Source organism: Saccostrea cucullata, unplaced genomic scaffold, assembly GCF_032062105.1.
Source record: "Saccostrea cucullata isolate Sc308-1 unplaced genomic scaffold, CSIRO_AGI_Scuc_v1 ctg738, whole genome shotgun sequence".
In the NCBI taxonomy this organism is placed as follows: domain Eukaryota; kingdom Metazoa; phylum Mollusca; class Bivalvia; order Ostreida; family Ostreidae; genus Saccostrea; species Saccostrea cuccullata.
In genome coordinates this window covers 114,304-125,538 of record NW_026918042.1, presented here as the reverse complement: position 1 = coordinate 125,538, position 11,235 = coordinate 114,304, and the positions used below count along the sequence as shown (strand labels likewise).

General features: G+C 32.5%; 1 protein-coding gene across 1 annotated transcript; it reads left to right on the top strand.

The window, feature by feature from the left end:
• Positions 1–3,662: 3,662 nt before the first annotated feature.
• LOC134237806 (uncharacterized protein in xynA 3'region-like) lies at positions 3,663–10,362 on the top strand. Its single transcript, XM_062719978.1, has 7 exons — positions 3,663–3,691; positions 3,980–4,179; positions 5,041–5,345; positions 5,479–5,619; positions 6,059–6,292; positions 9,078–9,181; positions 10,215–10,362. The coding sequence occupies exons 1-7, from the start codon at positions 3,663–3,665 to the stop codon at positions 10,360–10,362; spliced, it is 1,161 nt and encodes a 386-aa protein (XP_062575962.1).
• Positions 10,363–11,235: the final 873 nt, after the last annotated feature.

Here is an 11,235-nt window from a genome sequence, read left to right as displayed (position 1 = left end):
TGACAGTCGTTAGTTCATCAGCCGTTGTCTTGGCCGATTTTGACCTCTTTTTTTGTCAGCCGACAAATTTTGTGTCCATCGGTCCAAGTTATAATTTTTTTATGCGTCGGTGGCCGCTTTCTTCAATTGAAGTTATCCGTCGACCAACCTTCGATCATCGTCTGACCATCGGATGTGAGTTTATCAAGTCGGTCGTCCGTCGTTGAACAATTAGCGTGTTAAAAATTTCGGCCGACGGTTAAAATAAAACTGTAGCTCATAGCTCGATGATCGGGCGACGATTGGGCGACTTATGAATATTTAACTTACATGTATTGAGGATGCATAACAGAAGCAGAATTTTGATGCATGGATTGATATGATTTTTTGAACGGAAATAAGGTAAACAATTAATCCGTAAGCTATAAAAGAAATCTTAAGTGTTCTTTGCTGCTTAGATACATATATGCAGTATTTGTCCTTTTCATGCATTTCTATACAAAATTTTTCACACATTTTCAACATTGAGTCACAAGTTTATAAAATTTTGACACCTTGCCCTGCAAACATTACTCACTCACCTATCTGAATATAGATCTATGAAAAAATATTGCTGATTTCTAAAGAAAAAAAATTGTGTTATTTATCTAATTCATCGGTGCCACTAGGAATTAATGTGACTGCTCCGTGTCGCCCAATACAGAGTTGGCCGATCATGTTCTTTCAGCCGACAAGACCAGAAAAATTAAGTCGCCCGACCATCGACTGAAATGTGACCTTATTCACATACACACAGAGAAACCCACTTAGTCTTTTTAAATACTAAAGACGAGAAAAAGTTTCCTAGTCAACCAAACATTTATAACTGGTACATTTCTGTATGAGTAAATTCAGAATTAAAACACTCGATCATAGTCCAGTGCGACGCCTGTGACAACATAGCCGCGATTTTTCAAAAAGTGGGATATCAACCCCAGGAAATATAGTTAATAAAACGGTTTTAAGAATTTTTATTTCCATTTAAAAAATACAGGGTAGTAATTACTTTTCCGTAGGATTTTTAATATAATATATCAAATTTTAATTGCAACTTTTTGGTATTGCGCCACTTTTTTACAACAGACAATGAAATGTGTATTTAAAATTGAAACAAGTTGTGCAGTTACTCCATATTTGTTCAAAGATTTATTAGATATTGTTGGTTTAATCTATATTTGAAGTTTCATTGATGTATGACACAGGGTTTCTACAAAACAACGCTTGTCTATGGAATTTTGGGACATCCTCGTATATGTGTAATAAGATATTAAAGTCCACACATTAAGACTTTGAACTTCGATTAACTTTAGTTAACTAAAGTAAATTTTCTTTAGGTAACAATAATTTAATTAATTTAAGTTAACTATTTGAGATGACAACATAACAGGAGAGGGAAGTGCATACTGTTTTGATGTTGTTTGTCGGACGGTAAAATGGTCGGTTGGTCTGTATTTTTTTTAATGCAAGTTGCACATATTATGATTATATTAGATGTACAGATTTATCATAAGAATATTTAGGTAAAGTTATATTTTGGATACGATCGAGCCATTTTACCGAGTTATGCAACTTGGACTTTTTGGGTAAGAATGAATTATTAATTATAGGACTGAAGCACAAGTGGCAACGCCTGTTGAATCAACTCTTCAGCGGAATGTATATCGTAAGACAATTGCTGCAAGTGGTATAAAAAAGAAACAGCCACAAGTTTCCTTGAATCAACATTCTGACGGACCTCTTTTCACAGATAATTTTAAGAAAGTAAAAATAATTCAAATATGTCTACATGTATTTACCGGCAGAGTATTAAATCAGTGAAAAACATAAAATGTATCGCTAACAGTAAACTTAAGTCATGTATGAAATAGATAATTTTCATATATCACTCAGTTCATTCGTGAAAAAAATAATACTTTTGACATCATATATTATATCTAAGCTAATTATATTTATGCTTTTTTACCATTTAAAAGATCAAGAAACCATAAAGAAAAAAATATATCAAATTCGATTTGAACTTCTTTTTCAACGGTAAATGTTACTCCCATTGTGAAATCTGAGCATCCAAGTAAAACATTTCTTGATGGATGAATAGTGCTCTCTATTTAAACGTATGATGCATGTGACAAATTTATGTAATGTATTTTGATATGTTTTAAATTTTCAGACCTTGAAAAAGTCAAACGGTAATCAGAGATCATCTGCTGTTCTCAAAGACACACCAAAGTATCCCTTTATTATTTTCAAATAATCATCTGATCTTATTTTCTTCTTTTTAAAGAATTTAGTCAGTAAAGTTTAGAAGAATCATAAAGCTTCCTTACATTGTATGAAAATGAGGCTACCTTCATTAATTCTCTGTTTGTACATGGAGTCAAGATTTTATTTTCAAATATTCAGTCGGGTTTCGATTTTCTACTAATTAGTAATCAATACCCTGCCCTTCATTTTTATGCATGTTTCTTGCTACAAATTAACAACATTATGTGTTCCATCCATGTAATAAATTTGAAATATGAATACAAAAAAACCTGACCATTCGGTAGTTATCAAATACGATTAAGAGTACTTTAAGTTCTCTATAATGTACAGCATAAGGCTCGTGCCTTGTTTTTATTTACATATAGAAAATATTGTTTTGAAGAATGAGATTTAACTTTCAGCAGCTGTCTGATCGTATTTAATATAAACTTCTTCATTGAAATTATTTGCTTTTAACGAACATAAGTTAGTATATTAATCTATGTAACCAAGAACATGACACAGAAATCTTTTTACTAATAAAGGTTTGGAGCTCTAAATCTGTCCCGTTTCTCGATAAATGAAGGTCAAATTTTTGATGATCATTAGGAAGACTTAAGCTAAATATTTGTAAAAATGAAGAAAAAAAAATTCATAATTTCAATTGGAACTGTGTACATGTCCCTATAATTTTTTGGCATTTCCAGTTTGTAAATGAATTTGCTTGTGTACCATCAGGGATACGACAGTTCTGTTACTCTTTCTGCTTATGCAACGCCCTGAAAGATATCACCCCATGTACATGTACCATATTATTTCAGCAAAACAAAATGTAACATTTTCGAAAACTGTCTGAATTTATGTACATTCTAAGACATTAAAAACCAGAATATTCTAGATTTTAATGATATGCCCTGAATGCATCTTAACACTTCAAATGGTATTAATATTCTTCAGACTGACAAAAGTACATGTGCACAAAGCGCGTAAATATTTTTTCTTGTTTATTAAAGCATCGGCCAAGATTATTTTTATTTTGGTGAAAAAAAAAATGAAAAAATATATCAGAAATATAATGAAGAACTTGTTCCTTCAGAGGGAAAAAATTTAAGACAAAATATCTTTATATTTTTATAAAATATCTCAATGTTTATTTTGAAAGCCAATACACTGTTAAGGTATTATTGACCACTGCATTGGACGGGGACGTTTAGATAAATAGGGTCATGTGGATATCTTCTGCAAGTCTGTTGGTTGTTGTTTATTATGTTTTGTTCCATTTCTCGTTACCGGATACGGTAGTCTAGTCGAAGGGCGTTAGCTTTGTGATCAGGAAGTCCTTGTTCGAATCTCGTTCGCGGCGCCGCGTCATATTTAAGACGTAAAAATAGGTAGTGAAAGTCATGGGTCTTTCGGATGTGAACTTAGAAACGTAGGTTCCGTGTCAGGGTAGACGTTGGCACGATAAAGAACCCACGCTGCTTAATGGCCCTGAGTGCAGAGTATAGGTCTACATTTGAAGCCCTTCACCAGCACACGGTGATGTCTCCAGTGAAAAATACTCGAGAGGGACGTTAAACAACATACAAACAATCAAACAAACAATCTTAACATTGCGAAAGAATGACGAAACTTACAAACAAACCAGCATTATGTATTTGTGATTACAAGAAACTTAATATTTTACGGGTTTATTCATTAATAGTTTTTACATTTTCAGTCATTTCAAAGAATTTGACCGCAAATCAATGCAGAGGAATGTAGTTTCAATGTTTGACGACTTATTAAAAATTATTGAAAGCGATGAATACGATTCACATCTTCGGCAGTGCCTGGAAAAAGCATCTCCTGGTTATTTGATTCATATTGCAAAGCGAAAAAAAGATATACTTAAATCAGATCACGGAATTGTTATTGCAGGTATAATTTTGCAGTTAATATGAAAGTAAACATGTGTTTCAGGGAGAATGAATTATTATTGTAATAAATACTATTATATTTGTGACCTATTCATGTTATTAATATACTACTTATTTCGTTTCTTTCATCCTCATTTTCACCTATTCGTACAGCATGGTGAATTACAGTCTTCTGGAATTTACTATGTGTCCATTTATTAAGTCTCATGAATGATTATTGGTTGATGTGTACATGTAAAATGGCGTTGTGTTTACATTCGCGTTTGACTTACATGTTCATAAGAGAAACAAAGAAGTTGGATTTTCCGCAGTTATAAATAATAATTTTATCAAGTTGCATTTCATGTATCACGTGATTTTATTGTCGCTTGTTGTTAACAAATCTGATCCTGCGGAAGCATGACTGGACGAAAAGGGAAGAAGTTGAGCAACAAGGTAAAAGAAATTGCATGGAAGTTATCAAAAGAAGGAAATTTTATCAGCTACGTATCAGAAACAGTGGATGAAGGATATGGAGATAACGAACAGTATTCAATCTCAAAGTCCATTAAACAATACAAAATAAGAGCAGAGCAAACTCGGACCCCCGAAGCATCAGAGGTGGGATCAGGTGCTAAGGAGGAGTGAGCATCCCCTGCTGATCGGTCACACCCGCCGTGTCACCTTACAAAATACTAGGTATGATTATTTTGATTATTTTGATTTATGAAATAATATAAACCAGTTACCTACTTTCGTCGCCAATGTAAACACACCACCATTGTGTATGAATATGTATTGCATCATAATGTTCAGTTTAAAGGCAACATTTTTTACTAACATTAAACATTTAATTCTCATAATATTTTTTTTTATTTTTAAGTAGAGACTAGTGCTGGCAAATCCACTCTTGTTAATAAAATATTGGGCATAAGAGTTTTTAAAGGAAGAAATATGGAATCTACGTCAACAATTTGTAAAATTCGAAACTCTGATAAGGTGATAATAAAAACTGAATTAGATAATGGGGAAATTGATGTCAAAGATATGAGTAACATTGATGTTAAAACAAAGGAAGGAGAAAAAATTCTTCGAGAAACTTTGAAGAATTTTACAGACATGACCATTGCGAAAGGCAGTGAGAAGTATAAAAGCGTGGATGTTGGACTTCCAGTATCATTTCTGAAGGTATTTATAGTAACTAGTGGAATCATGTTCTACGTTAACACTATATTTTTTTTAATTTCTTATAATTTTATACAATAAACGAATTTCAATTCAATTTACAATGACTAATTTAAAGTCATTTATTATCTCGAAGGGCAATACAATCCTAGTTGATACACCAGGTATTGGAGGCTCTGAAACTGTCAGTCACAAAATGAAGGAATACTTACCAAATGCTGTTTCTTTCATATTTGTGATCAATGTTGCAAGTGCAGGTGGGATGCAAAGAGACAGGGTAATGTATATCAAAGAGAGAGAGAGAGAGAGAGAGAGAGAGTATAAAATCGTACTTATCGACTTTTTATAGGATAAACTCTAAAAAATTAACTTTTTTAAGCGAGTGATATATTGATGCTAGTTTGATATTCATGCACATTACGTAATAGGATTATATAATACTTTCCTAGTAAAATGCATTAAACTGAGCACCTGTTCGTGTGTTATGAAAGGTTCTCTTTAATTTTTTTTTTTTTTTTTTTTTTTTTTTTGGTAAACAATTTTTAGAAAAAAGCATACTGCTGGATGACACTTTATAATAAACAGCATTTTTCTTTTTGTGTAGTAATGTACATGTACAGCTTAAAACTATGCATACTTATTTTGATATAACTCCTACTTTGGGAATATGTAAATATAAATAACATAACATAACCTTAATTTTATATAATTGATAGCTTCCAGAAATACTGAAATCCATTATCGACTTGCAAATGGATGACGAAATGCCTTGTTTTGATCCGCGAAGTGTTATTTTCGTGACAAACAAATGGGATTCTATCATAAGAGACCCGGATGACAGCAGCGAAGAAGACGAGGTCAAAAATACTTGGAAACAAGTAACAGACAGCATTAATGAATGCTGGCCATTAGTCAGGAATGAAAATATTTTCAAAATGAATCTAACACAGGTATAACTTAAGCAGAATATACGGAGTTAAAAAGAAAACAACCGCAGAATGTCATCTCTGTAAATGACTGCTAACAGAACCGCGGTCATTGATGACACGTTTGTTGAGTTCAAATTAAGTTCATTAATCTACATGTATAGCATTTTACTCTGATTATATAGATTTAAGCGTTTTTGAAATTTGATCCCAATAAACCTGTTTAAATAAATACTTAAAGGAACCATCTAAAACAGAAAAAAGCTTATGATTAAACTCCCAAAGTAATAAAAGTACAAAAGAATGATTTCTAACAATAGAATAAGATGCGAATATAATAGAGAGAGAGAGAGAGAGAGAGAGAGAGAGAGAGAGAGAGAATTGAGAATGTCGTTTTCTGGCAAAACAGGGTATTTTGTGCTCAGAGGGTATTCATGGTTCCGGATATAAAAAGTGCATTTCAATAGCTGTCCCACCATTACAAGCTACCTACGCTTTGTCCGTAGGTATGTCCGTTGACCTATGAGCCCCAACATAGCACCACCCTTAAATGCATGTAAACACTATTCAATAATTATTATTGACCTAGTCCCTATGTCTGCAGCACAAGAGTTCTAGCCCTAAGCTCTTTTACTCATCTTTCTTCAAAGTCCCCAATTCTATTACTCTTGGTGAAGAATCTTAATAATACTGTTGCATTTCCGTTCAAATTTTATTACTTAGTATGGGTGGGCTCGAATGGTCTACTCTGTCAATTTAATTACAAAATGATTTACTAAACTAAAGTACATTGTAACAACAAAATAAATGAAGTTTGTCTTTGCAAGATAATTACAAATCATTTTAGGGAGAGGGCGTCAGCTTTTAGAACTTGTGCCCAATCCTTTTGTCATTGCTAGCGCTCTCGAGCGCTAGCAACTACGTTAGTCCAAATTTCTTGAATACGCATGCTCGGCTTCATGGTCATGCATTCTGGGAAAAACTTTGAAAACTGCTATATAGATAGACCGTACGATAACAATTTCGTTGTATCAATAAATAACGATGTTTATTTATTGTGAAGCTTACAGTTTAAAGATAAGTACATAATTGCAATACTTCAAATTCTCTTTTTTCTGAAGGAAAAGCCTGAGTCAAAATATCTGGTTGTTTTAAACAAAGTCAAGGGAGTTTTTTTTTTTTACGTCTAAGCACAACCAAAGATAGACTCTAATTTCTGACTGGTAAATTCAGCCAATCTTACAAATTCCAGAAACAAGAATTTACACTAAAAATAACGAATAAATTCATTATTTATAAATAAAAAATTCTGATGTGCATGGCTTTTCAAAACCTCAGTAACAGTTCTTGACAAAGATGACCCAACGGACCAAGCTACTGCACAACTTCACATTCGGAACTCTCTGGATTTCTTTAAACATCATACACTTTGAGTTATTTCTATATTCCCTTTACCTCTCCTGTATTTTCTTTGCTACATTGCCACGAAATTCTATTCCTTAACCAACTCATAAATTACCTCAATCGGCATCTTCACCATATTATACAGAGTCCTCCCCCTCTCCAGTTAAGGTCATAAATGTTCCGTTGCGCCAACACAAAAACTTCAACCCCCCCCCCTCTTCGTTTCCTCATATAAAATACACTTTAAAAAACAATTATAACTTTATCACACTCCAGTCTCGATAAAAATTAAAGAATTCAGCAAAATAAATCACTTGTGTTTTAAAATTGCTACTGCGCTAGCTCACCTATCTTTTTTAAAAGATAAACTTGTTAGAAGTTACAATAGAATACTGTAAAACGAGAATATTTGGCACACTACTAATTTTAGCGCCTTTGGCGCAAGAGCCCCTGAGCGCTAAAATTTATTGTGCGCTAAAGGATTTCTAAATATCATTTTTTTTGTGTGTGTTCAAAGCTTTTACATAAGTACATGTAAACCGGAACGCCCGATTACGTAATGTCGAAGGGTCATTGGATTTTATATACACACTAGTACTGCACATGTTCGGAAAACAGAAAGTTCTGCCAAATTATAATTTGATTAAACTATTGTTACCCCAGTAGTTGTTACACGATTATTATCATTAGCACCTCCAAAGTTTGGCTTCATGGCGTGTCAATCATTTATCGTCTCGAGGTAAACAATGCAATCAAGCATGGCGATTGAGCTTGCAGACAATACCTGATTAGGATTACCGTTTTATCGAAGTAATTTTCTGTCGATGCATGCATTGTTTTAATATGATTTCAAATGAGTAAATACTCCATTTCTTTTAATAGAAAATAGAAATAAAATAAATATTTAACATTGTGCCACGTCCATGTGATAGCAACACGTACCGCGGTAAAGTTAACGAATGTTTAATGATATACGGGAATACTAATGTGTTTCCGTGCTTGACTTACTAAAAAGTCAAATGCGGGTGTGGAGAAAAAACAAAATATCAAATTTATATATTTTACTGACAAGTGCAAGCGCTAAAACTTATTTGCGCTAATGCATCCCCACTTGCGTTTGCGCTAAAATATGTATGCGCCAAATTTTCTCGTTTTACAGTATGTTAAAAACAATTATAATTCATAGAATTATAGTACTCTTTCCAATTATAAAGTCATCGAATTTGAAGCACTAATAAAATATATTCTGATTTAATCAATTTATCATTTTACTTTCACTACAAATAACTAAAATGATTATGATATTAATACCTGGTATAGTCTAAGTTTAAAATGTTCTAATAATATGTCTGTTTTTACCCCTACAGGTTTACACAGAACGTAAAACATTTTTCTCACTTTTTAGGTAAATAAAGAAGAAAATTCCAAGCTAGAGTTTAATAAATTTCGAAAGGTTTTGGAAATGGTAGTGAAGGAGAATGAAAATATAAGAATCAGAGAACACTTAAGGTAGCTTCAAATTATTATTTTCTCGTTTTTCTGTGTATGTTTATATGTTTGTATGTAAGAGTGTGTGTATGGAAGCATGTGTAAGGGGGTGAAGGTGTATGTGATGGAGGGTGTGTGTGTGTGTGATGTCTTTGTGTAGGTTTATAAGGATGTGAAACTGTTCTAGAGGGTGTGTCTGTGGTGTTAAATACATGAAATATGAAGGTTGTCCCAAAATTCCGTAGACAAGCGTTGTTTTGGAGGAACCCGATGTGAATTATAAATGAAGCTTTTTACGTAGCTTAAAGCAACACTATCTTATAGTTTTTTGGATAAATATGGATTACTTTCACAAAATCATTCTATTTAAATGATAAATTAAACGTCAATTGTCTGGTATAGGAGGAGGGCACGCAGTACCCAACAGTTGCAATTACAAATTGACAATTTTTTAAAACTCCTACGGAAAAGTAATTAGTTCTCAGTATTGTGAGCATATAATAAAAATTCTTTACAACGTATTATTTTTTATATTTCCTTAAAATTTGGTTTTTATGCTTTAATAAATATAGTTTTTATAATACTATACAAGAATCTGATTGAAATCCATTTTTTAAATAATGGCGGTTCAGGCAGAACACTAGACTATAATCAAGTGAATTCACTCCTACAAAAATATACAAGTCATAATTGTTTGTTAGACAAGGAATTGTTTTCTGGTCTCTAATATTTAACATATTTAAATATGAAATGGTTTCTATAAGTATTTCAATAAGAGAAAGTAAAAAATAAGATCTCTAAAATCTAAGAACTGGGCAGAAACGATTTCACCTCAAATATTATAACTCGAATTGCTTTCAAGTAAACATTATAAAATATAAAAATTTCTTTTTGAAGAATATGCATTATCCACTCACAATTTTTTTTTATAAAGATACATTAATTTTCTTAAAAGAGTTGACCTCAGTCTACAGACAAGCCTCGTACATTGCCTTTTCTTTTTACGCTCATACTGATTGTGTTGTTTATACCTGTATAACTTATACTTTTTTAGGTACCTTTGTACACTGTTGGATGATGTATGCACAGGAGTTCGCACAAGACAAGAATTGATAAATAGATCAAGAGAAGAACAAGAAAGGAAAGCTAAAGAGCATCGAATGAAAATTTATGAGTTAAATAGCAAATGCGAAAAGGTATAATGTAGTTATCTGAGCATCTTGTAACAAATCCTAGCGTGCTCAAATAACATTCATATGAAATATATACATGGAAATCTCCAAATACCGATTTTCTGAATTTTGTCTTTATTCAGTTAATGGGATAATAAATACACGAAGAGAACATACAAAGATTCTGTTGTAAATTAAGTCTATGTAGGGAATAATTATCTTAATATTTGAAAAAGTAGAAGTAAATTTGCATGGAGTTTCAATTAAATATTTCATTTCCAAGACCCCTTTAGACCCAATCAATCTTACCAGTAATCTTTATACAGTATATTTATTACAGTATATATTCAATGTGTAATCTGTAAGAGAATATTATACAATTATGGACTCTTTTGTTGTTGAATATGGTTTGTTATTCACCATAAAAATATTCATATTGACCGAAGCGAAACCGAGGTCAATATGGATATTTCTCTGGTGAATAACAAACCATATTCAACAACAAAAGGGTCTATAATTGTTTTATAACATAGTCCAAATTTGAATAAAAAAGACATCGAAGGCTGAAAGACGACACCATTTTCATTAACGAACTTCCATCGTTGAAAAAAAATGTCCATATTACAGCTTGTCATCTCCGTGTTTTCTTCTTCTAGTTTCGTTGTGTAAGACCTCCAAATTTTTAAAAATAATCCAGCAATAGGTTAGTGTAATATTTTCTTGCTCAGATACGTAGCTCGCTGCGACTGTTACAACCATATCGTTTTCAACTTCGTTTGAGGTGTTGATTGTGACGTCACAAAACCGCTGCACATGCAATGACCCTCCGGTGAATACAGCCTCAAATCCAGTGAATATGTAGTGTTATGAACTGTTTGCGCTTGTGTAGATTATAAAGGGAAT